Source organism: Sinohyriopsis cumingii, chromosome 9 (assembly GCF_028554795.1).
Source record: "Sinohyriopsis cumingii isolate HCF-2022 chromosome 9, ASM2855479v2, whole genome shotgun sequence".
Classification (NCBI taxonomy): Eukaryota; Metazoa; Mollusca; class Bivalvia; order Unionida; family Unionidae; genus Sinohyriopsis; species Sinohyriopsis cumingii.
The window spans coordinates 87,050,313-87,077,470 of NC_142969.1; the positions used below are offsets into that span (position 1 = coordinate 87,050,313).

The 27,158-nt window shown below is 36.0% G+C and overlaps 1 protein-coding gene across 13 annotated transcripts; it reads right to left on the reverse strand.

Moving 5' to 3' along the window:
- Positions 1-897: 897 nt before the first annotated feature.
- On the reverse strand, positions 898-22,513 carry LOC149792178 (uncharacterized). 13 transcript variants are annotated; one of them, XM_089970696.1, is made up of 8 exons: positions 22,065-22,512; positions 21,425-21,546; positions 13,825-13,939; positions 3,454-3,543; positions 2,406-2,602; positions 1,763-1,906; positions 1,461-1,567; positions 898-1,008 (listed from the first exon to the last, which is right to left on the reverse strand). In XM_089970696.1, coding segments are annotated over exons 2-5 (225 nt in total). In that variant the 5' UTR covers positions 21,444-21,546; positions 22,065-22,512; the 3' UTR covers positions 898-1,008; positions 1,461-1,567; positions 1,763-1,906; positions 2,406-2,601. The 13 variants fall into 11 exon arrangements, 12 of the variants coding, with proteins under 12 accessions (XP_089826822.1, XP_089826819.1, XP_089826818.1 ...); XM_089970693.1 differs by having other exon boundaries at positions 3,454-3,570; positions 22,065-22,509; XM_089970692.1 differs by having other exon boundaries at positions 22,065-22,499.
- Between the last annotated feature and the right edge of the window lie 4,645 nt (positions 22,514-27,158).

The following is a 27,158-nucleotide window of genomic DNA, read 5'->3' on the forward strand; positions in this document are numbered from 1 at the left end:
AATGGAATTGTGTGTGTGTGATTGGATTTTTAACATAGCTTGAATAATTTTTCAGTCATATTGCTACGATGTCTGCAGTGTGGCAGTTTATAGTGATGTATAGCACTGGGGCATCATGCTGCAAACATGTAGTATGATGTTGCACCCAGTCACATTATCCTGACACCAGGCCGATCAGTCCTAACACTAACCTCTTAATGCTGAGCGTCTAGCGAGGTAGCTGTTAATAACATTTTTGTAAGTCTTTGGTATGACTTGGCTGGGGTTTGAACCCATGACCTCCCGCTTCTGAGGCGGACGCTCTAACCACTAGGACACCGGAGTGGTCAGAATGGAATTGTAACAATTACAATGGAAGCAATTTGTATTATGCTTGTTGGGGCATTCCTCACTGATGGCTGTCAGTGACATCATCATGGGAATGTGTAACAGCCACATTTTGTAAAACAAGGTGTAGTTGGTGAACAATACAGACACTTTTCTGCCATTTCCACTGGCATCATCTCATATGATGTTATTTAAAAAAACTTCCTACAACATACTCACAACATATAAAACCTATATGCAAATCTGATGAAAGCTGCTTGTGTTTCTGAAAAACATATTCCATACTGGTGGCAAGAATGTCCAAATCTACATTACAAAAATGAAAACATTACCATCCATCTAGGAGCTGCAAATGTATGAAATCCTCTTGTTGGGTAGTTTTACTAACAGGCTTTACAGCAGGGCCTTCCATTAGATTTAAATGTGGCAGGTATAATTCATTTTTTTTTTAAAGTAGCATGGTGTAAAGTAAAAGTAGATGGGCTGATAAGGAATCCACTGAATTTACAGACTAAAGGTTCAGACATTTGTTTTTAAGAGAAAAATGAAAGAAGGAAACAATACAACAGATATTTTAATATGACTTTAATGTTTATTTTCTAGATTTAATTAAGATTATGAATCAGAATCAGTCTCCAACTCCACTGTAAAGTTTATCTATTACTTCTTCTGCTCAGGCACCTGCAAATTAAAACAAAATTGTAATGCTTAAATAAAGTCATATCATCTCAGCACTAGTTACATATGCAGAAGTCATGTTAATCAGCATTATAAAAATGTATGAAATTTTCTTCACTGCACTTGTGCTTCCCTTACTATCGTTAAGCCATGATACAAGATAACTTTGCACTTACTTGTCATTTCTGGCAAGTGGATGGTGCAATCAATTTGCACAAAGATGAATTTATTTCATCCAAATATTTCATGTGAATAAAAATTCCAAATGGAGGCACTTGTCCGATCAGACAAGATATATGCATATTGTAGTTAGCTGGACTCTAGCTCTGATAGTCCTGGGCAATAGGATAAGCTGATTTTGTTATCAGTTTAGAAATGCATCCGCTTTGCAAATACTATGCTTTAAAAGACGAAACTGAATCCAATATTGATGAAATAAGAGTCATTTGGATTACCTTGTTTTTTATCATTCTGCGTTGGTTGGGTGCATATTTGAGGGTCTCTGATACGGTCTCTTCCATTCCATTTGCCTTTGCTTTGCCATCAGTTTTCAAGCAGGCTTCTGCAAGAGTAATACAATGTTTTAAAATAAGTTTCACAACAAAGGATGCATTGCATTTTTCTAAATGCCAGCAATAATCAATGGAATATTTTTAAAACATGTACTTTGAAATGTGTCTCAAGTTACTTTATCAATTCATTTAAAAATCTCTGGCAAGTCACATGAAAAACACAATTTAAATCAAGCCATACTTACTTATCAAAACCTGACATATCACAAGCTCTTGAAATGCTTTTTTCCCTTTACGTCCCTTTGGACTCTTTTTGTTTTAAGCTTTTTCATCATCCTGCAGACACCATCCCCAATTGTAAACCTGCCAAGGGAGCTCAAGTAGCATATCTGAAAATAATAATAATAATAATATTACTATTTTTTGATTTTGATATTATTATTAGTAGTAGTATTTCATGATCGATGTGACAAAATATGCTTGTATATAGTTATTTTTTGCCATGGTTTTGCAAGCAAATTTAATTTCTCTAACTTGAAAAAAATTTGATAACATTAACTATGCAACACAATGTACTAATAGCAATTATAAACCAAATTAACCACCGTGAATCTATTAACTTCATAAATGACATTCACTCAAGGATTGAATTAAAGTAGCCACATAATATGTAATAGTGTATATGTAGTAAAATACCTGTTACATGTTCATCTCTAAACATGTTTTGGCCTACATCCGTAAGACAAAACAGCCGACCACTACATGTTCACCCCACCCCCAAAAATAATTATACAGGCACTGCAGAACTTGCATAATGCATACTGAGGTTCACAACAGCAAATAAAGGTTATAACAGTTTTTTAAACAGAAAATAAAGCCCCAATTTACCATCTTCTTGGAGAGTTTGGGATTCTCCTCCAACCTCTGGCAAAGGCCCTCTAGTTCCTCCACTGAATCACATGGCATTGCAAGAATTTCTTCTCTATATTCTGTGTCTGGGCCTTGTGTATGAACTTGGATGGCCAGCTGCTCCAACAAATTCTCAATATTTGTGTCCAGTTTCATAAGTACATTGAACTGGAAATCTGTAACAGATTTGTGATGAAATTAGTTTTGAAAGATCAAGATCATTATTATAAACTCCTTAAAAAGATCTGTACAGTGAACATGGGTTTAACAATGAAATATATTTATGAAATGAAATACATGGTTTTTGTACAGTTTATATGAAAACTTTTCCCTATAATCCTTTATTTTTTTATTCCCTGGATATGTTGTTTCACTGCTGGTGTCTGTAAAGTCTGCATTCAATGTAGATGGTTTAGGCGTCTGACTTACACAAGACAATGGTATACATCAGAAAGAAAAATAAAAAAACCAATGGAATGATGAACAGTCGACACATCAATGAAAAACAATTCATTGTTTATTTGCACAAATAAGTCTTGAACAGTATGTTTTATGACCTATAATTTAATTAATTAACATCTCACAATGTTCTGAAATAACAGTATCTAAGCTACAAGAGCTTGTGCTTTCATGTCATAATCTTCCATTTCGCAAACAAATTTTGATGTTGAATCAATGTATATGACCTTAGCATTGAACACTAACATTCAAAATGTCTACAAGATGACAAGACTATTATCAACTGAAGTGACAACAAACCAATGAGTTTTACGTGCACTGAACATAAGCATTTTTAAATGCTACAAAATGTGTTTTTAGTGTATGGCCACAAATTACCCAACATTTTGTCAAACATAAAACAGTTCTACTACCTTAGATGAGAATTAAATTCATAAATACAGTGTATAATTGACCTACTCGTATTTAGAGAGCTGTAAATGAAATAAGAGATTATATAAAAGTCAACACCTGTAGTATTTGTTTCATTATTCTATAATGTACATTTTTTTCCATCCTCAATACTTACTACTTGCAGAGGAACTGGCAGAGAGAAATCTTTATATTCTCCACTCCAGAGTGGATGGGGATGGTGATGGTGTTGACCTTCTGGATGCAGCTAAGAGTATAAAGATTATCACTACTCCTTAATTGCAGTAAAAAAGAAACAAAGAAATCAGACTGGATTTTTTGGCATGTAAACAAAATGCATACTGGTTGCAATGACCACTGTATATAAAGCAGTGATACAATATATCACAAAATGCATTCTTTTTTAACAAAACATCTAATCTCATATATACAGCATCATGAGTAAGTAAGTACTCTTAAACACATCTTGTTAAACAGACAGAAAAATGATGAAATTTATACATACTTTTGATAAAGAATTTCCAATTGTGGCATGGTATAAAAGCAATTGATAAAAAATAAAAAGAGACCAGATAAACTAAATAGAACATACCAGCAGGATAAGAGGAAATCTTGGAGTCTGCAAAATACTCTCCATTTCAGGAGGTTTTGGATGAGATGGCTGACCAGAAAGGTTTCCACTTGAGATTTTCATCTTTAAATAATCATCCCAGAGTGCACCAAAGTCATGTGAACTTGATCCAATTCCAACATTACTGCTGCTTGAGTGCTTAGATCCAGTATTGCCTTCACTAACTGATGTTATTAATACCTCTCTCTCATCAGCATAATTTCCATCATTTTTCAAAACTCCCATTGTAAAACCTCTGCTGAAGAAACTAACACTACACCATAAGGATTTAAAGAACTACTGCCCGGTTTCTAATCTCCAATTCATATAAAAAATCTTACAAAAGGTTGTTCAATCCCAGCTTGCATCTTGTCTGAATTCAAACAGTCTTTTTAGCAATGTACAATCTGCATATCGCCCTTGCCACAAGACACAAATTGTGTCTGCAAATAGATTACACTCCAGCCCAGTTGATCTATGTTGTGGTGTTGCACAGGGGTCTGTTCTTGGACCTGTTCTCTACACTCTATACACTCAGCTGCTCTCAAGTGTCATAGATCATCATCCAGTGTCTCACCAATTGTACACTGATGACACCCAAATATACAAATCTAGCCACCCAACTGAAGTTGATGCTGCCATCCAAGGTGTAGAGATGTGCATTTCTGATGTGAAATCATGGATGACTTGTAACAAGCTGCAGATGAATGATGATAAAACTGAGGCCATTCTGATTACAACACAAAGACTTTCTCATTCACATCCTTTACCTCACACAATAAATATCAGCAACACCAACATTAAATTCACACAATCAGTACAAAACCTATGTGTTACTCTGGACAGTACTCTCACATTGCACCAACATGTCATGAACATATGCAAGGCTGCATATCTTGAGCTGAGACGCATCAGCTCCATTCTCAGATATCTTTCAGTTGATGCCACTAAAACACTTGTGTGTTCATTACTACTTTCAAGACTGGACTATGGTAACTCAATTCTGTCTGGTTCATCTTAATATCTACTGCAGAGACTTCAAAAAGTTCAAAACATAGCTGCTTGGATCATACTTAGAGTACCACAATCAGAGTACACCTCCCCGCTGCTCTGTACCCAACACTGGCTATCCATTCGATCCAGAATCAAACACAACATTAGTTCTCTGTGCTACGTTTCACTGACAGACTCTAGTCCAACATACCTATCCGACCTCACCTATGTGTACACACAAGCAAGATACTTACACTCCTCTTCTGACAATCATATACTCATTATTCTCACTATGAAAACAAAGTCACATGGACAGCATTCTTTTGCATACCAGGGCCCAGCAACATGGAATGAATTGCCCACTGAACTTAGACACAAAGACACAGTGATCCCATTCAAGAGTGCTCTCAAAACTACTTATTCTGACTACAAAAACAAACTTAATGACTTAATAATGTTAACTACCTTAAATATTCTCAGCATGTTTTTTATGTTTTCTAATTTCATGGTGTTTGTTTTTGTAATCATATCATTGTGTATGTTTTTATGTTGTCTAATGTTGCAAAGCGCTTAGAGCTTCTAAAGATTAGGCGCTATACAAAGTCCTCATTATTATTATTATTATATTTAGCTTGGATGAATATTTTTTAAATCAGTGGCCATAACTAAAAAATGGGATTTTGTTTTATGATCATAAAAGTATGTTGGACACCATCCATGATGTACAATGCTGTCTGACATTTCTATGCACCTAAGGTTTCCATCTCAAATATTAAAGCAAAATGCATACCGAATTTGACAGATTGACGAAAATAAAAAAAAGCAATGCTTACCATTTGAAAAGAGGCAATTGTCACTAGAATATTCTATTCAAAATGATATTAATTTTGGACACAGGGGATACCACCCCCATGTTTTCCTGACTCGTGATATGTCGGCCTATTCTGTGCACAGCTTTAAAAGATGTAATGTTTATCCATCGAGCTATAGAAATGAAATACATTTACTGTAGACTGTTTCTGTCAGCAGTTAAGTTGAGTAATTAGGTCAGGTTTATAGCTAGTTTACAAAATTCAATGTAGAATGCCAATAAATGACAAGATATATTTTTGCAAACTAAAGTGATCTTGAAAAAAGATTAGTAAAGTTTAACATTTTATAAAAAATAAGCTATTATGTGGAAAAGAAACAACAATGAAATAGGATGCAATGTGTTTACGTCTAGTTTTGGAAGGTACCGTCTCTAAGGTACCGTCATAATTGTACCGTAGTTTAATGGGTGGAAAGGCCATTGAAAGGTAAGGGCAGTGCGGAGACCATCGAGTATGTTCCAGAATAGCTGAATCTTTGTAGATACATAGATCCATTCGTAACTTCAGTCCGCAAGCGAAACACTGTACTTCGTATCCCAATCCTGACTCAGGTCCGAAGTAGACAAATCCTGTTCTAGCTAAAACATACGAAGAAGGTAATCCTTCCCTATCCGTAGGCCATTTTTGAAACGTGTCCAATCGACGGGCACAATCACAATAGTCAGGTAAGAAGACTGGAAAATGGTAGGGTTTGAACTTGGAGTTCTCACTGGATTTCTCACTCGATTCTTGCTGTGGCGAAGTCATCCTTCTGGTGGGTGGCTATCCTCTTACAACCAATGTTTTATACCGACATGTCCATACGGCAAAGTAAAGTGGGTGGGAAGCCGCACTCGCTTCTGCTACACGATTTGATAGACTTTTTCCAAGGGTCGACTGACGATGTGGTGTGTGGGTAAACGTACAATCTTGTTGGGTTGATAGGTGGTCACTTTCTCTAGACTGCAAGGCTTCTTTCAATACGCCAAAGTTGACCACTCGACTGGTACGATAATTCAGAGTAAGTCCTTTCACTTTACACTTCGTGTGCACTTCTCCTTGTTTGTCCCAGTATTCGTAGCTGTAATTTTTGGGACCGCCACTGACGAAACTTAGAATCTTGTCATCGGGGTGCTTGTCTGTCCAGGCTCCTAAACGGTCTCCTTCGATGTCAGGGTGCTGTTGACTCGGGTGATCGATATAAATGCAACTGTCCATGTCAAAGTACAAGACACGTTCCCCTAACAGTTCTAAAGCTTCGTACAATTTTAAGCGAGCATGAGCTGTCATGTAAGCTGCAATGATGACATTTCCAAAGGGGTCATCTTCTACAAAGTTCAGATCTTCTTCGTAATTCACCAAGATCAAATCCTCACGAACGACGTCCACGTGTTTCATGAATTTGGCTTTGTCGTGAATCATCTGAAAGTAGCGGGAAGGTTCGGTCAAATACTCCGTCTTGGGTAAACACGGTCATTGTGCCATTTTACCCCACAAGCAATTTAACATCACTTTGGCAAACAATCGCCTGCCTTCGTTTTTCTCAATGTGATCTAAAGTAATGCCTTCTTGTGCCCAGAATTTCTCTCTGAATGTCTTTTGGTCTTTGGGAGTGTGACACCAGGACAGATAGCCACTGGCTTCTTGCTCAGTTTCAAAAAGGCATCCACGTAGTCTGCGAAAATGCCTTTCTGCGTGGGGTCACCCTTGTGGAATTATTGTGTCTTGGGAAAGTGGCAAATTTCGTACACTTCTAACAGTTGGTATCCCATGTTCAGAGCTTTGAACAATTCTACGCTGACCCATGTCCCCGTCAAGGCCCGTTCTTCCTGGGTGTGATGACAAGGTTGATCTTGCTTGCACGTTTCAGCACAAGTACGGCACAAAGGAAACATAAGTTTGCCTTGGCAATGGCGAGGTAAGACGGGATGGTATAGGTTCGTGGGAGGCAAAACTTTGCACTTGATCAAGCCTTCGTATTGTCGAATGTTTTTTAGGGCGATGTGTTCGGTGAACAATTGTGGGTGCCCTGCAGGAAAGCAACAATATTTGCACACGTAGGGATACAGTGAACACACGTCCAAGTATTTGATTTCTTCTCCTTTCTCTTCGTCAGCTTGGTACAGCAAACAGGTGGCATTGGTCCTTCCTCCGTACAAACTATCACTTGGGTTCAGGGGGTCCATGAACTGGTAACTTTCCATGAGACGTTTAAACTCGGGATCGGTGTTCAAACGGTGATTGTATTTGTGTTCCCACATTTCCACCACTTGGTATCCTTCCTGTTCTAACTTTAGGCGTCGCTGACAAATGGCCTGGTACAAGTCTTCCATGGTTCGTTGTAAGAACTGATTTTTAGTGCCGCGGTCAGGGTAACAGACGGGACATCCGTGAAATAAGCAACCGTTAAACTCGTACATGATCTTGGGGTTTTCTAAGTCCCAGCCATCGACCGAATGCATTCCGATGATCTTTTCGCCCTGTCCGTTGCGGGCATGCTGAATCCATTTGTCTTCCTTGTCGCACAAGTAATGCAACCAGCATGGGGCTTTGACCAAGTATTGACGTTTGACATAGTTGGTTGTTTGAGGACTGATGACAGCCACAGTGTTTTCAAGCATGAATCGTTGTCGGTAGACTAAGGAACACGCTTTGGCAATGGTGCAAGCCTCTTTTAAATGATCAACCCCTCCATGTTCCATGAACAGTTCTCGAAATTTTCCACAGCATCGCCGTAAAATGTCCACGTCGGAACGACGATACTTTAGCATTTCTTCCTGAAAGTCGAAAGGGTCGGAGGCGTGAGCCTGGTACCAAGCGTAGAAAGTTTCTCGTTCGGTACGCATGTTGTCAGGGTCGTAATAGTGAGCCTGAGGCAAATGGGGTAGAACGGCGTGTTGATTGGCTTCTGTATTGAAAAAGTGTGGAAAGTACCCTTTAGCCATTTCTGTCATTCCAAACATTTTAGGCATTCGACTCAAAGGCATGGCTAAGTAGCTCATCGAATCTTTAAACTGCACTTGTCCCACTTGCATGAAAATGATTTTGGCTCCGTTCAAAGTGATTTTAGGACGCTCGATGCCACGTTCCGTATAACATCTCAAAAGAAACTGTCCATCGTATCCGGAGAAATTGTGAGCCATCACCGTGGCATGGTGATGACATTCTCCATAATAATGTTCGATGTCCTCTTGGCTCCACGTCTTGTCGATGGGGTCTAAGACCCATTGTGTGAAATCGGCTAGTGTTTCGGTCCTTGAAAGATTTTTTCACGCCCTCCAGGAATCTTACTGCAGTGAGGGCAATAACTCAAGATAGGTTCTTGAATCACTTCTCGCACGCTCGATGAGCCACGCAGAAATTAGGAATGTGAATACCGGTCTCTTGCATGCATTCGAAATCGAAAAAGATGAAATTGCCTTTCTTCTTCTTGTGACCATCCTCTTTCTCTGGTTGGGATTGGTATTTTTGCATGTAGCATTAGTGTTCCAAGTCCACGATGCAGTGACAAATGTGACATTTTTTCTTTCCTGAACATACGTGTGCCTTGGTACTGTTGATACATAGACCTTGTCCACACATTGGGCACAATCTCAGGAGTTGACAAGCACATTTCTTCTGTGAACCTTGCATCTTCAGATGTTGTTGGTAACAGGCAGGGCTGACAAATGTGCGCAGACAAGCAGGACAATGCACTGGTTCTTGCCCTTCGCTCAGACAGGGTTGAGAGGCCAAACATCCTGAGCATTTCGATCCACAATGTTTGTGTTGCTCTCGATTATTATAACCATCATAAGTCACATTTCTCACAGTAATATTTGTATCCCAGGAATCCAGTGATAGTGGTAATGGTATCGAAATGGTCATCGTGATGATAGAGGTGAATGTATTTTCCATCCTTAAAGTCTTTCCCTCGAAACAACAGAGACCCGCGCACTTCTTGAGGGTGCACTTTCAAGGTGTATCGTGGAGCTAGGGCATCTTGCAATTTTTGCATCTCAGGAATGCCACAGGATGTGTCTTTGGACAGGCATGCTTGTTGTAACAGAAGTTCTGCTTCATTTCGTTGTTTGGCTCGGTTCGATTTTCGAATGTTCTCCCAGGCTCTTTTCCATTCTACCATGTGTTCTTGTCGGCATAAGTTCATCCCACCACGATGGCTCGGGCTAAACACATGTGGTCTTGAAAATTATTAATTTGGACAAGACTTGTTTTGGTAATGCGAAGGTTGTTGACCAATAAGGTCTTTCTGCATTGTCCGGTCCCTTGAGGAGGAGAGACGTGGGTCATGTCCAGTGTGGCTTTTCCATCGGTGATGTCAAACTGGTCATTAGATTGTTGCACGTGTTGAATCTTGTCCATGACTTTGGAAGTGGTCAATTCTGCAGGGCTGCTAAACTCGATCCAAACAGGGGATTTCAAGCCGTCATGTTGTATGGAAAGTCTCAAGCGATCATCTTCTTTGGGTTGACATTATCGCTTGAGTGTGGTGAGCAAAGAATCCCACATGTCGGTGATGAACCCTTCTGCTTTCTCTAACAGTACTTCAGACTTGAAATCTTTAAACTTCACTGTGTATTTGTAAGCCGTAGTTCTAAATTTTCTAGAGGGACGCTTTTCCGTCTCTCGAATGTCATAGTACTTTTCAGGGTTGACTAAGGGTGGTAAACTTTGTTTAGAGGGTTTGGATTCTGGTTCACTCATGTCCACTTCAAAATCACTGGCATGAATTTGTGCCAAGACTTCAGCCCTGGTACGAGGCGATAGATCACGTTTCTGCCTCTTACTTTCTTCTTCTTTCTTCTCAAATGAATTGGATCATTTCATCTCGATAGCAAAAAGTCAAATGACTAAAGTTTAAACACCATGGACTAATTTATAGTCATAGCAGACCAGTGTATATAAAGGGTATGTGTCTTGTCCTTTCACTATTCATTTCACTCTCAAACTGAGCACAACGATGGAAGAGACCACCAAGATCGAACGTTTCATCAGAGCTTTGCGAGGGGTCATTAGAAAATTCTCTTCAGACCAGCCGAGGGACTACTCTCCTTCCTTTCAAGATAAAAGTCAAGATACTTGCTATATCTGTCAGAAGAAAGGGCATTGGTCTTCAGAGTGTCCAGACCGTTAAAAAAGAAAAAAAAGGGGTTAGAAGAGACAAAAGTCAAGATAACTGTTATTATTGTCAAGAAAAAGGACATTGGTCACCAGACTGCCCAAAAAAGAAACAAGAGGAGTCAGAAGAAGAGAGGGATTCTTCAGAGGAAGAGGAAGAAGAAGAGGAAGAAAACAGACAGGTGAAGAAAAAGAAACAGGAGAAGAAAAGAAGGGAAGAAAGTGAGGAGGAAGAGGAGGAAAAGACTATGACGGTGAAGAAATTAAAAAAACAGAGAGTGAACAATGAGACAGAATAAGTCTATGAACTTTTTAAAGTGCTCTGTTGTGAATTGTGAATTGTAAATATTTATAAAAGAATAAATTAATTATAAAAGGTAAGTGTCTTTGGGTTTTGATTTTAAAATAAGAACCTACACTCACGCACACTCATACACAGACAGGTACTATTGGGTAAAATGGTTTTTTTTAGTTATTGGCAATTGAAAGTCTATCTCTTTTCGAGAGACGTGGATGGCCCTGAAAAGGGCCTTTTTTGGTGTAAGGGGTGAGTTTAAACAATCAACTTTAACTGTCTTAAGCCTTTGCCATGGCCAAGGCCTACTTCTGGACTGCGTACTGTTGATGATGATTTCGTTGAAATCACTAAGGGTGGTGCAGTAGGCGTAGTCACAGGGTTGGAGTGTTTAGCTTGGGAAGGTCGTATTCTCTTCGGCCGTAATAAAGAAGTCTGATACATTTGTTTCAGACTTCTTAACTCCGCTAAAATGTCTAACAGTACCGTGACCGTTTGATTTTGACACCCTTGTTTCTTTGCTGCTGCTTCTTCTTCTTCTTGTTTTTTTCTTACCTCTTCTTCTTGCTGCTGTTGCTGTAGGAGAAAAGCTTGTTCCGCTTCCTTTTGCTGTTGTATAAATTTCTCCAATTCTTCTTTCTGTCTCTGTCTAAAATTTTCCATGTGCGGTAATGAAGGAGAAGGTGACGAAGGTTCAGGAACAAATTCTTGCAAGGTAAAAAAATCCACAAAATCCCAATTCACCTCTTCTGAAAGTAAGTCTGGGTTCCCTTGGGTAGTCTCCACCATCAGTGCACCCAAACTGATCGTTTTCTGAGTTTCCGTCATGTTGAAAAACTGTCGCTTAGATTGACTGCGCACAGGCGCTAGCGAATCTATATAGACTATGTGACGTCACAGACTGCTCTCTTCGGATTGGACGTGGGCTGACTGAATTTTGTAACGCGTGTTTGGATTGGTCAACAAACTCAATCCGTTTCAATCCTTCCTCCCCCTATAAATAAGTACAGTTCACTGCATTCCTTCACCTGTTACTCAGCACCCCAACATGTGGACCGACGTACAATCTTCAACGCTTGTGTCTTCGATGATGTTCCGGACGGACATATCAATGTATGTCCGATCCAACTGGACAGTTATCCACAGGACAGACACCAGCCTGTGGATGCGAAGAATCTTATATGGAGCATCAAGGATGCCTCAAAAGAGTCTTAATCTATGGTCCTGCAGTCAGGCGCAGCCTAAGGTCAAGAAGAAGATGTCACAGATGCCCTTTATGTTAAGGGTATATTAACATAAAACCAAAGGCCCTTTTCAGGGCCATTCCTATCTCTCGAAAAGATCTTGACTTTCAATTGCCTACCCCTTTTTTTATTTTTTTGTTTAAAAAATAATAAAAAAATAGAGACCCCTCCCTGTTTCAATTTTCGCCTGTTCCATTTTCATAGACCCATCAGGTCGGGACCTTATTAAAATAGGGTCCCGACCCTGTTCCATTTCCCTTAGTCCCAAGACAGTCCCACGATTTATTCCCCATGTTCAATTTCCCTTGTCCTTAGAGTGAATAGTTTTTTTTCTTTCTCCCATGTTAAATTCCCCTTGTCCCTAGAATGGATATTTTTTTTTTCTCCCATGTTAAATTACATAGTCCCCAGAGTGGATATACCCTTTTTAACATGGAAGTTCCCTAGTCCCTAGACCGTCCCTATTCACTACTACCATTGTCATTACCAGCCTGAAACCCAATTTAATGCCATTTGTATAAATTCATTTCAAATAAATATTATGATATAGTTGAAGTGTAAAGTCAAGCAAGTATTCTGTTTGCAGATTTTACATTTTAGATATTATAGTAAAGTCATATTTTCTCTTGTTTAGTAAACTTTATTGCAACTGGTTCCAAAATAGTAAATCTTATTTAATGTTCATTCACCAGAATAGGTATTAATACAATCCCGAATTAACTGTATGGTACTAAAATATACCCTGATCTTGTGTGAGATTGTAATATACAGAACTATACCTCAAGACAACAATAATATATTGAATTTATATTGTATCAAGACTGTCATGGTTATGAACTCCAACTTTATTCAGGTTTTTTCATAATAAATGATCATCTTGTGCTATGGTTGAAAAGAAATCAAAGTTCAGTTTAACTCCATTCTCTCCACATTTGTCAGTTGTTAAGAGTCATACTCATCCTCAGTGTTATAGTAAAATGTAATCTTATTTGGATCAATCTTGGTGGTGTAATATATGAATGGAGAAAGAATATTATCATCCAGATTAAAATGTTTTATTCAGACTCTACTAAAATTTTTAGTTGGATATGGGTTACGGAGCCTGATGTGTACGAACAAAGCAATGTGTACCATGACCTTTTTCATTTAACATTTTAAACTCCTGCAGAAGAAAGAGATTTTTTAGATCCATTAAACTGTATTAACAAAAACATTTCTTCAGTATGATTTTCATTTACTTAGTATTGACAAAACTCATATTTTAAAGTTGTTGTTTTTTTGTGTTTGGTTTGGCCTTTTATGGTAAACCAACACAAGTAAGTTATTTAGTGCCAAGGCACTTTAAGTATAGTGCCTTGCCCAAGGACACACCATGGTAGCTAACCCAGGTTGGTCTGATGGTAGAATTTGAACCTACCTTATTTCACAGGTCCAGAAAGCTAACCACTGAGCCACTACAGCTCCCCATCTTATAGTGGAATGCTGGTATACTTTATGATCAAGAAGGATGGGTTGGGGTATGCATGTTGCATCTGAAAAAAGTGATGGAATTTTTGTTTACATAATATTTTAGTCATACAATATGAATCATTTTCTATAGATTTAAGATGTATCAGATCAAGTTAAGAAAAATCATATATTCTGTTTCCTGGGAATGTACTAAAATTCACTGTTATTGATTTTTTGGTAGTAAGCTTACTTGGTATTTTTTTCTTTTTAACTTGAATACCTAATTTGTTAACATCCTATTCTAAATCTTCATAGTTCTGTCTATTAAGTGACAACTGTTGATACATGTAGGGAAGTTTTTGTTTAGGTGGCGCTCACCAGATAATATGTACTTTTGAGAGAGTGACGTATGTAAGGTGAAGTAGTTCGCATTTAAAACATGCACAGTGGAGAGAATGTTTGCATACCTCTATGCTACATTAATGTAATGTGGATGATATTTCTTTTGGATATTGTACTTTTGGAAATTTTACATGATTTAAGCACACTGCTAACTAAAATGACTGCTCCCTTGTGTTAAAAAATCACTATGAATTAGTCTAAAGTACACTATACATAGCAGCTATTAAAATAGGGAAAATGAATTTTGCCAGACTAGACAATACCAGCTTCTGAAAGTGCAATGAATGAATTACCAAATATATAAAATGTAAAAAAAGTTATCGGCTCTTTTTTATACAAATGACCTCTGAAGTTCAGGAAGTGAAAATGACCAAGTAGAGCTAGCACTTTTTTGAAAGGTGCACATTTGAAGTAAGGCCAAGCTGTATACTCTATAACCCATAGTACACCCATCAATCATACACCAGAATAAAGGGAATTAAAGGTTCTTTGCATTATACCTAAGATATACAAGGTCTTTTTTAAATAGCCAGTATAACCAGTGAGGAAAGCCGGGGACATTCTTTTTCTTTAAATTCCTAACCCTATGCAAAATGCGACACTGTATAGCGCCACCTTAAAGAAAATAAAAAAATGTTTGCAATTATTTTTTTTTATTTTCATATAATTATGCATGATGTTCTGAATAAAATGGTACATTCATATTGCATTTAAGCATGAAAATAAGCTAATTATGATCATTTTTCTCTTGCTTACATAATTTGCCATGAGGTATGTTTGTGTGAGTAGTGACCTTAATTATGGGGAAATTAGAAGACTTAGAATATAGGAATAGAGTCAACTTAAATTTAAAACTGTTGCAATAAGTGACAGAAATATATGTTGAAAATGTTTCTTTTCATTTATTTGCAATGAAATAAAAAAATAAATGAAGAGAAAGTGAATTCGCTTCTTCCATATTAAACAATAGGCAAATATTTTACATTTTGACCTTTGACCTTTATGAAGCTGATGAGTTACCTCCCTTTTCTAATTGTAAAATTCATTGTTGATATCTCAGAAATAATTCTGGCTAGTTTCATGTTCCTGTCATTCAGCATAACATTGGTTGCTATGTTTACAAAATGTAATGTGCATTCTTAAAATAGCTCACTTTTATCATGGGGGGGGGAGGCTGGACTTGTTAGAGACTCTGACACTCATAAATACTGTTCTGTGGGGAAAAAAGCAGGAGAATTATTCATAAGGATTGTTTTGATGCTTGCGACTTAAATGTTTCAGCCATATAAACATAATTAAATCATAAAAAATAATACCTACATCTTCTTTATAGAAAATAAAAAAATGTTTGCAATTATTTTTTTTTATTTTCATATAATTATGCATGATGTTCTGAATAAAATGGTACATTCATATTGCATTTAAGCATGAAAATAAGCTAATTATGATCATTTTTCTCTTGCTTACGTAATTTGCCATGAGGTATGTTTGTGTGAGTAGTGACCTTAATTATGGGGAAATTAGAAGACTTAGAATATAGGAATAGAGTCAACTTAAATTTAAAACTGTTGCAATAAGTGACAGAAATATATGTTGAAAATGTTTCTTTTCATTTATTTGCAATGAAATAAAAAAATAAATGAAGAGAAAGTGAATTCGCTTCTTCCATATTAAACAATAGGCAAATATTTTACATTTTGACCTTTGACCTTTATGAAGCTGATGAGTTACCTCCCTTTTCTAATTGTAAAATTCATTGTTGATATCTCAGAAATAATTCTGGCTAGTTTCATGTTCCTGTCATTCAGCATAACATTGGTTGCTATGTTTACAAAATGTAATGTGCATTCTTAAAATAGCTCACTTTTATCATGGGGGGGGGGAGGCTGGACTTGTTAGAGACTCACACTCATAAATACTGTTCTGTGGGGAAAAAAGCAGGAGAATTATTCATAAGGATTGTTTTGATGCTTGCGACTTAAATGTTTCAGCCATATAAACATAATTAAATCATAAAAAATAATACCTACATCTTCTTTATGGTGGCGCTCACCAGATAATATGTACTTTTGAGAGAGTGACGTATGTAAGGTGAAGTAGTTCGCATTTAAAACATGCACAGTGGAGAGAATGTTTGCATACCTCTATGCTACATTAATGTAATGTGGATGATATTTCTTTTGGATATTGTACTTTTGGAAATTTTACATGATTTAAGCACACTGCTAACTAAAATGACTGCTCCCTTGTGTTAAAAAATCACTATGAATTAGTCTAAAGTACACTATACATAGCAGCTATTAAAATAGGGAAAATGAATTTTGCCAGACTAGACAATACCAGCTTCTGAAAGTGCAATGAATGAATTACCAAATATATAAAATGTAAAAAAAGTTATCGGCTCTTTTTTATACAAATGACCTCTGAAGTTCAGGAAGTGAAAATGACCAAGTAGAGCTAGCACTTTTTTGAAAGGTGCACATTTGAAGTAAGGCCAAGCTGTATACTCTATAACCCATAGTACACCCATCAATCATACACCAGAATAAAGGGAATTAAAGGTTCTTTGCATTATACCTAAGATATACAAGGTCTTTTTTAAATAGCCAGTATAACCAGTGAGGAAAGCCGGGGACATTCTTTTTCTTTAAATTCCTAACCCTATGCAAAATGCGACACTGTATAGCGCCACCTTAAAGAAAATAAAAAAATGTTTGCAATTATTTTTTTTTATTTTCATATAATTATGCATGATGTTCTGAATAAAATGGTACATTCATATTGCATTTAAGCATGAAAATAAGCTAATTATGATCATTTTTCTCTTGCTTACATAATTTGCCATGAGGTATGTTTGTGTGAGTAGTGACCTTAATTATGGGGAAATTAGAAGACTTAGAATATAGGAATAGAGTCAACTTAAATTTAAAACTGTTGCAATAAGTGACAGAAATATATGTTGAAAATGTTTCTTTTCATTTATTTGCAATGAAATAAAAAAATAAATGAAGAGAAAGTGAATTCGCTTCTTCCATATTAAACAATAGGCAAATATTTTACATTTTGACCTTTGACCTTTATGAAGCTGATGAGTTACCTCCCTTTTCTAATTGTAAAATTCATTGTTGATATCTCAGAAATAATTCTGGCTAGTTTCATGTTCCTGTCATTCAGCATAACATTGGTTGCTATGTTTACAAAATGTAATGTGCATTCTTAAAATAGCTCACTTTTATCATGGGGGGGGGGAGGCTGGACTTGTTAGAGACTCTGACACTCATAAATACTGTTCTGTGGGGAAAAAAGCAGGAGAATTATTCATAAGGATTGTTTTGATGCTTGCGACTTAAATGTTTCAGCCATATAAACATAATTAAATCATAAAAAATAATACCTACATCTTCTTTATGGTGGCGCTCACCAGATAATATGTACTTTTGAGAGAGTGACGTATGTAAGGTGAAGTAGTTCGCATTTAAAACATGCACAGTGGAGAGAATGTTTGCATACCTCTATGCTACATTAATGTAATGTGGATGATATTTCTTTTGGATATTGTACTTTTGGAAATTTTACATGATTTAAGCACACTGCTAACTAAAATGACTGCTCCCTTGTGTTAAAAAATCACTATGAATTAGTCTAAAGTACACTATACATAGCAGCTATTAAAATAGGGAAAATGAATTTTGCCAGACTAGACAATACCAGCTTCTGAAAGTGCAATGAATGAATTACCAAATATATAAAATGTAAAAAAAGTTATCGGCTCTTTTTTATACAAATGACCTCTGAAGTTCAGGAAGTGAAAATGACCAAGTAGAGCTAGCACTTTTTTGAAAGGTGCACATTTGAAGTAAGGCCAAGCTGTATACTCTATAACCCATAGTACACCCATCAATCATACACCAAAATAAAGGGAATTAAAGGTTCTTTGCATTATACCTAAGATATACAAGGTCTTTTTTAAATAGCCAGTATAACCAGTGAGGAAAGCCGAGGACATTCTTTTTCTTTAAATTCCTAACCCTATGCAAAATGCGAAACTGTATAGCGCCACCTTATATCTTTTGATTTTTGTGATTCTGGAAGTTGCAGTATTTGTTGTTGTATTATTAACCATTTCAGTAATTTAATGAATGCAGAGTATACTGCTCTATAAATGAAATTTAAGTGAAAATAATGTAAAAGTATGTTTCACTGCAAATATAAATTGTTTAAAATAATATATCATTTATCATATGACTATTCAATTGTGGTAACTAGTATTCCATCCAATATCTATATATTAAAATATGTCTTTTCATACAGCTGGTGATCATTTAGATACAAGTCCAATTGAACATAATCAAATTATCAATGCAGGTGTTTTTATTAGTAGTAGTATTGCAAGTATAAGTGTTAGTATTAAGATTTCATATACAGGTATGATAAGTGTATCATAATGTTTAAATGATGCTCCTTGTTACAACATAAAATATGTTCATTGAAACAAATGGTTCACTGGTAAATTGGCAGCAAAGGTCTTCACTGAATTATGTTGCATAAACTATTTTACAATAAAACATATATGATGCATCTCAATTATGATGAATGTGAGGAGGAGGATTAATAATAATGCAATTTAAGTTATCTTCATAACATAAGTTCTAGCAGATGTGTAATTTTTATGTGGTTCATCATCAGTTTGAAACTGGTCTATGATTTCTGGATCTGGACATATCTGGTCCCCTGCTGTTGTGCTGCTATGGTCTTTACAGTTCATTAGGATATCAGTTACACTTGGTTTACATTTAGAACCCCATGGGATGGAATGCCCAGTTTGAAACTGAGAGAATGGTTAATTATCCATAATATAACTCCTGCAGTTATTATTAGGTTTGATATCAAGGTCTTTCTTTAAAAGCTTTTCAACTCAGGTTCTGTTCTACCATACAGATAAATAAAGTCAAATTCAAGGCTTTCAGATTTGTCCAGTTTGTTTCATGTGTTGCGGCAGACAGACTGTATATTGCCACTGTACCATATAAATATCAGTGCTTAGTCTGCTCTCAGTTGCTGTGGTTTGATTAGTTACAAGTGTCATCACATGTGACTAATTATTGACCAATGTAATGAAACTTGTATAATTAGAAGGCTGTATTTAAAAACTCTAAAGATCTTAAATGTGTGCTAGAGGGTAGGGTTAGCAGTTATACTCCCAGTTATGTTTGTGATGAGCAAAAGCAGCTGCACAAATTTGAGCTTTTAGTTTGGTTCTGGTAGGGTCAAAGGATGCAGGTACATTTTACATTCATTTTTTACTAGAAATAGCTATTTTCAATATTTTTCTGTGACAAGGCAACTAAAAGAATCAGTATGTGCCTTATGCATGAATAAAGTTCACTAGTACCATAACAAATTAGCATACTTTTCATCACCCCTCTACCATCAAGATTTTTTTATATTTACCTCTGTAGCAGACACAAATAAAAGTCGGCAGCTCATTTGCAGACTAAGTTACGCATATGATCTCCAATGCTCATCTAACTGTGACAGGCAGTCACCAACAAGCCAACCTATTTCCATGCCTAACTCAAAGTAAATCTGAACCACATTATAGATTTAGCTTATGTGTAAATTTATAAATGCTAGGCTTGTGATAATTAGGTTCATGCCTTCTACCTTAAAAATTAGAGGGATGTCAAAATACGAAACTATCCAGTGAGACCTATGATGTTAATTTTAATCCCTATGGGATTTGTGACATAAAAAACCCAAATGCTTTATGTATTAAAAGGTAACTAATGGGGGCAGGATCTGCAGTGAATCAATGGTTAGTATGCTAGACTCCTGATAAAAATGTTTGTGTTAAAATCCTGTTATCAAGTCAACCAGGTTACCTACTGCAATGTACCCTTGCCTTACTCCAATTCCCTCAGTACTCAGTAAACAACTAGTGTTGCTGTACATAACAAAACCAGTCCATATTGATTTTACATATTTTACTAAATCCTGACAAAAATAATTCTCTAAATAAAGAATGATTAATATGTGATGGTCTCGCATGTAATCAAACTCTTCCAAGCTTTTAATGATATGAACCGATTTATCAATGTTTATCAAATTTGCATGAAAAACTATTTCTTATTTGTCATCAAATATGTTCAATGTTTTGATCATATAAGCATTTCTGCTACATTAGATCAAAATAATCTTTTTGTCAGAAATAGAGCCCTTATAGTATTTGCAAGGTCAACCAATCAGATGCAGAATTTGAGTTTAATATGAATGAATATTTTTTTTTACAAAATTGCTCTTTTGCTATATCTTGATGAGATAAATCTATTCACCAAGTCTGATAAAATTAATGAGAAATAGTTTTAAGAGCAGTAGCAAGAATGGCTAGTGAGATGTAGAACCACCACATTATATGCATAGATTTTGCTTATAGCCTCAGACATACAAGCAAATAATTAAACAAGTCAGATCTAAATTGGATCATAAACACTGTTGTGCAAATCATAAGAAACTCTGCCAATCAGATGCAAGGTCACTTCACTACCATACCTTTATCACACTCATAATAAGCATCATTGTGAAACTTGACTATATAAGCCCAATGGCCAAGCATGATCAAACTTGAATCAGCAGTAGTGGTTATAACCTCATGTATTTGTATGCATCTTCACTTCTTCAATCTAGATCTCATTTATATAAGCATGTATTCTAAGTTTAGTAAAAACTGCACTACATGTATAAATATTGCATGCGGTGGTAACATACTCAGATGAAAGATCACCTTATTATTATTAATGGTTAACACTCATCAAACTTCAAGGACAACTTAATGATTTTAGCCTATATTGTGGAAGTATGGCTTTTAGGCTGGTTAAAAAACTCAACTAATCTTATACATGATCACATGTATATACTTGGATTTTGCTCATTATTAGATTTATCCAAGATGTTGATTTAAGCCCAAAACCAAGTTTTATATAAACAAATTGATCAGAACTATGGACTCCAAAGTAGCTAATTTCTTACTGTTGAAAGACAGAAGGGGATGTGAAATAAATAACACACTCAGGACCATTACATAAACCCACTTAGCCTTTTGACCAGTTGAGATAAAATATCAACAATAATGTTAAATAAGATTGATAAATTATGTTTTCTCACATTACCTCTAGCCCTTTTCAACATGGATGGTATTTTTCTTCCACATATGTCAGCTCTTAATTAGTGGCCCTTTCCCATCATGAATGTTGTAGGTGAAACTCTCAGAATTAGGCTTTTTAATTTATATCTGTAGAAGAAAAAAAACTATTGGTCTGCATATATCAATGTCACCATTTCTGTATTAGATTAAAATACCATATGTGTGTGTGTGTGTGTGTGTGTGTGTGTGTGTGTTCATTTTAGAATTTAAGCAAACTTGTCTCCATGTGTTTATTTTAAAACTGATGATGATAACACATAACAGGTTCAATGGATAAAATGTTATTTCTTACTTCTTACAACTGCTCATTATATCTGAATTTACATTCAATGTTTGTTTTAATTAACATATTTGGGATAATGGGCAAATTATTTATTTTGTAGTTTATCATTATATCATTTACCAGTCTTTTATCATTCAAATATGTAAAATATAGTACCATTATACTGACTTCATATTCTATATGATATCCCAGCAATACATATTAAGCAGATAAGTGCAAATAAAAATGTTCAGAATGTAAAATTTACTCCAAGCTCAAAGAAGATCAGCAAAAGATAATATCCAACAAACTACCAAACAAAAAGCGAAGTTAACGCAGTTACCTTTATTATGATGTCTCCAACACCAACGGCACTGTACAGCTACGTCTTCTGAGTTTTACCGTCATCTTGTCTTTCAAACCAGAATTAATTTCTTGAGCTCTTACAAAATGAAGAAACTTTTAAATACTATAATTTAAGCAGCTTCTTTACATGCCATCAGATAAATTATGGCACAGTGTTATGTCTGTCAGCAAAACGCAACTTCACATTTGGACGGCGCGCTGTGTGGGCATCGCCGACACAGCAACTGACATGAATTCTCTATTAGCAGACAATGATTCGGAATAAATCCTTCGCAAATCTAACATTCTCGATTTTTCATAGTTCCACTTTTCATTGTTGCATCTGTTTGATTGTACAATTGCTAATGATGTTCAATGAATCAACTTCAATTCATCTGCTGTCTGAAATCCCGGTTCAGTTGGTATTTTCTTCCGCGCATGATGCCGTGTAAATAAAACATACGGTCGACATTCAAAGTGGTTTAGGTTAATTTATTATTTTTCTTTATTAAGGTCATTTGCAGAAAGTGTTTCGCTAGGGTGAGAAAAAAAAATATAACAAAAAGAAAACTTTCTTTTCCAACGCTAATACTGTATATATTTCAATTTGTGATTGATGCTATAAATAAAAAAAAATGATAATAAAGCATTTTAGCCCGTGGATTCGGCACGGCACACGTTTTTGTGGGTTTTTTAAAATGTTGTTAGTGTTGTTTTGGGGTTGTTTTTGTGTGTGTACCACACTAAAAAACATACCAGGTATTAGGCCTAACGTAGGAAAAGAAATTATCCTCTATTTATTACTATTCTTACTGTCAAATGACGCAAAAGTGATCAAATTGCTATTAAGATTTTGTTTTGTATAACACTTACCGCTCGTTTTCCTCGAGATAAAGCAGTCACTTCAAAATGATTATAAAATCTGTGACAGATGAAAAACGTGGTTTAAATAATTCGTAATCGCCTGCCTTAAAATACTGTAGGAATTTGCTAATGTATTTCATGGCCCTCGTTTGAATAGATACCAACGATCATGTATATCGACCAAAATTTGTATATTCCTGCCCACAATCATGTATTTTGTATTAAACCGTATATTACACGAGCGCTCTGTGGCAAACTCGGGGGGGGGGGGGGATTTATTATACCCAGAGGCGTAGCTATGATATTTTGCGCCCGGGGACGAACTATAAAATTGGCGCCCCAGCCCCCTCCCCGTTTAATCACATTTTTGAATATTACCCTTGTTTACTTATTATAATGTAACGTTGTAAGCCTCATTTTAGCGGCCCTGTACCTTGGCGCCCGGGGACATATGTACTCCCCTTTCCCCCCCCCCCCCCAGCTACGCCTCTGATTATACCTGCTGTATCAGTTGAGAAATATATTGAACAGATCAGGCCCCAATACTCTCGCTCTGAAAAACATTAAAATAATTATGTGCAGAATATCGGTAGGTCTCCCTCTTGCCGAAAATGTCAGCACCATATATATTTTGCAAGTAATGTAATGGGTATAATAACACACACACACACACACACACACACACACTTTTTTAGGAGTGGGGTGGGGGCAACGGACAGATGCCCCCATTTCCAAAAAAAAATAAAAAGTATTTTATATTTGTGTATTTCCCCCTCAGATGTGTTCTACGTTTTATTAAAACAAAATTTTATATAAAAAAATTTAGTTTTTAGAATTTTTGATGGGGTATTTATGTTTCCATAGTGTTATCTAAAGGGTTGTTCGTCCGAGTCTGGTTTCCCTCACCTTGCTCGAAGTTCCTTCCCTTGAAATGTTTTGTAACCTTTGCTATATGTCGCCTAGGTCTCAGTGTTTGCTATATGTAATGGTGTTATATTGTGTGTATGCTATATTTTCTTTATGTTTGAGACAGCAAGTATAGATCAAATATCTTTCCCAGTTGTATTTCTTCCTTTATGATGTTATATTGTATCTTTTAATTTGTTTTATGGTTTTCTAATTTTGACGATGGAATGGTGTACTATTTAGATTTTGTTTAAAAAAAATAATTTCCTATTTTATTATTCGAGTGATAATATGTGTCGTTCCTCATAATAGTCTTTAAAGATGTTGATAGGTAGGTTACGCTCGATCCAAGGTTCACGCTTCTTTATTCTCTATGTGTTTTTCCTGGGTCGCGTTAGGCCTCCTTTATTTAGTTTATCTGATTATGCTTTATTGAAAGATCCAAACGTATTTATGAGACCACATTATTCTATAGTGGTCAACCATGCAGTGCGGGAGAAGTTAGTAGGGTTTTAAACTAAGTGTTATACAGTATGTATTTGTGTCTTTATTTTGTCTGTTTATGTTCTACATTGGGTGTTTTCAAAGACTCATGATGGGCCTGTGCACTTCACTGAGCCTTGTGACTTAGCCCCATGATGTCATCGCCATTTACTTCCCCCTTATATTTTCCCTGTATCCCTTCCTATATATGTCTTTAGAATTTTCTTTCAGAGAAAGAAAAAAAAAATTAAATTACAAAATTCTTTTATTTTTTTTTCTTTCTTTCTTTCTTCCATTTTCTCTTTAAAAAAAAAAAAGTTATATGGGTTTCTTTGAAATATTTGAAATAGAATTTGAAATTTTGTTTGAAATATGGCTGTTGTGGGGTGCGAGGAGGGGGTATGGGTATGGCATCAGCTCGCAATTGCGCTACGCGATACTTCGGTCTGTAATACCTATTCCTCCCTCCCCCTCTCTCCCCCAATTCCAACATCAATTGCGTTATATCAACCTGACGGTAAGTATCTATTCGTCGTAAGACGTATTGAGTTCTTGTTGTGGTTAGTATTCTTATTTTTACCACGTATCTTATTTAAAAATCTTTATCACCTGTCCACAGGATATCATCGTAGTTACTATATAGTCTATACATTTTAGAACGATTTTGTTTTCGTAGTCTAAATCTATGAATAAAATGTTATTTTTGTTATACTTATATTTTTTGCAAATTTTCATTATTAACTTTATCCTATTATGTTTAGTTTTATCACATTGGACAATCGTATGTAGTTTGGTGAAATTCGCTGTTTTACATAAAGGGCATTTCGGCATTATCCTCAGCATGCGATGTTTGATTGTTTCTTCGCCTGTTAGCCAGGTGTTGTGCAGGTATTTAAAAATTATACTTTGTGTTTTGACAGATCTTATTTTCCCCAATTTTTCCAATTTTTTGTCCAATTTACCCCCTCAGTTGTCCTGCTCTACTCTACATTTTATATTTTTGGTTACCTCCTCCCTAATCCAAGCGTGACTTTTACTTATTAAATTTTGCATAAATCTGTTTTGTCTCTATATTTTAAAATTAGTTCTCATATGTTTGCGTGGCACTTCGATTTTTTTATATTAATTTGTTATTTTTGTATATCTCTGGTCGGTTTCTCAAGGTGAAGCCGAACCAGTAGATGTACGGTGCTTCTCACGCTGTAGCCGGGTCTGAGTGCATTTTTTTTAAAATCTATTGATTATGTTAGTTAATTATAGTAGTAGAGGGCTCGGCAACCCCAAGCCCCCTCTACTTTTGGCCCTATATAATGTCTCTTTTTTTACATGATGCATTTTATGATTCCATATATAATCTATTATTTCGTTGTCTGTTTTGTTTAAAATTGTATTATCCATATCTATGGATTTAATTATGTAGTTAATATTTGAGTATAAATAAGTCTTGGCCACTTGGGCCCGCTCCATGATAGGTAATGGCGCCATGGCCAGATTTTCACATTTTCTCTTATTTTATTGATAATATGTTCATAATTTTCTACAGCTTCTTTTTTTATTACCAAAGTAAACCCCTAGAGCCTTTACAGTGTCTCTCAGTAAGTGTGTGTGTGTGGGGGGGGCGATAATCCAGGGTGGTTGCCCCTCCAGTTAACTATTTTTAAGATTTCGTGCTTGTTGTGGTTTATTTTGGAACCCGACGCTTATAGCATTTCCCCTCTCTTATAAAGATGTTGCAATCATATGCACGTTAGAGCATTTTTTAATTCATTTTTAGGTTTGGTATTTGTATACCTTGTATAATCAGGGGCGGATTAAGGCTCACTGGTGCCCTAAGCACTGACAAATCTTGGTGCCCCCCTCTTTTCCACGTACACCTGAGAAGATAACCCTAGGGTGTACCATGATCAAGAAACAGAACATCATGATCAATTTGCACTAGTTGTATCAGTTTTTTTTTACAAATCTTCATTCTTTTTTCTTTCTTTCTTTTCACCCTTTTCTCAACTTTGTGGTGCCCCCTTTGGCCCTGGTGTCCTATGCACGTGCTTAGTCTGCTTAATGGTTAATACGCCCCTGCTTGTATATCTGGGTTGTTTCTTATCGTGTGACGTAGGATTTATATTGCCATTACGTATTCTAGCATTGATAGTGGACATCCTTGTATCACTGATCGTTGTATTTCAAATTCTTTTGTGCATTTCCCGTTTAATTATCCCAGTGTGTAGGATTTTGGTCCATTTTGGAAACTGGGTCCGAAACCAAATTTTTTAAAAACATTCTTTATACAGTTTTGTTCAAATCAGTCGAAAGCTTTCTCCTGGTCGAAGAGTACCATAGCACTCATCATACCAGTTTCATTTATGTAGTTAATTATAGTTTTAATGTTTAAAATATTGTTTTGTATATCCCTCCCCCACAAGTTTGATTTACATTAATTATCTTGTTTATCCTACCCTTTACTGTATTTGTTAAAATCCTACTTAAAATCTTATAGTCCGTGTTTAAAAGTGATATAGGCCTCCAGTTTTTAATCTCGTCTCTATTCCCTTTCCCTTTGTATATAATTGTGATAACTCCCTCCCTCATAGATTTAGTCATTTTATTTTTACTTAAAACTATATTATTATATAAAGCGTTTAAGATCGGCGTCAGTTCACCGTGGAACTTTTGGTAGAATTCCACGATGAGTCCATCTTTCCCTGGTGACTTTTGTGAGTGTTGATATACTTTTTGTGATTTCTTCATCTGAGATGACATCATCACATTGGTCTCTATGTACTGCTGATGTCATCTCACAGTCGACATTTTTTAAGTAGCTGTCGATTGTGCTGAAGTATAT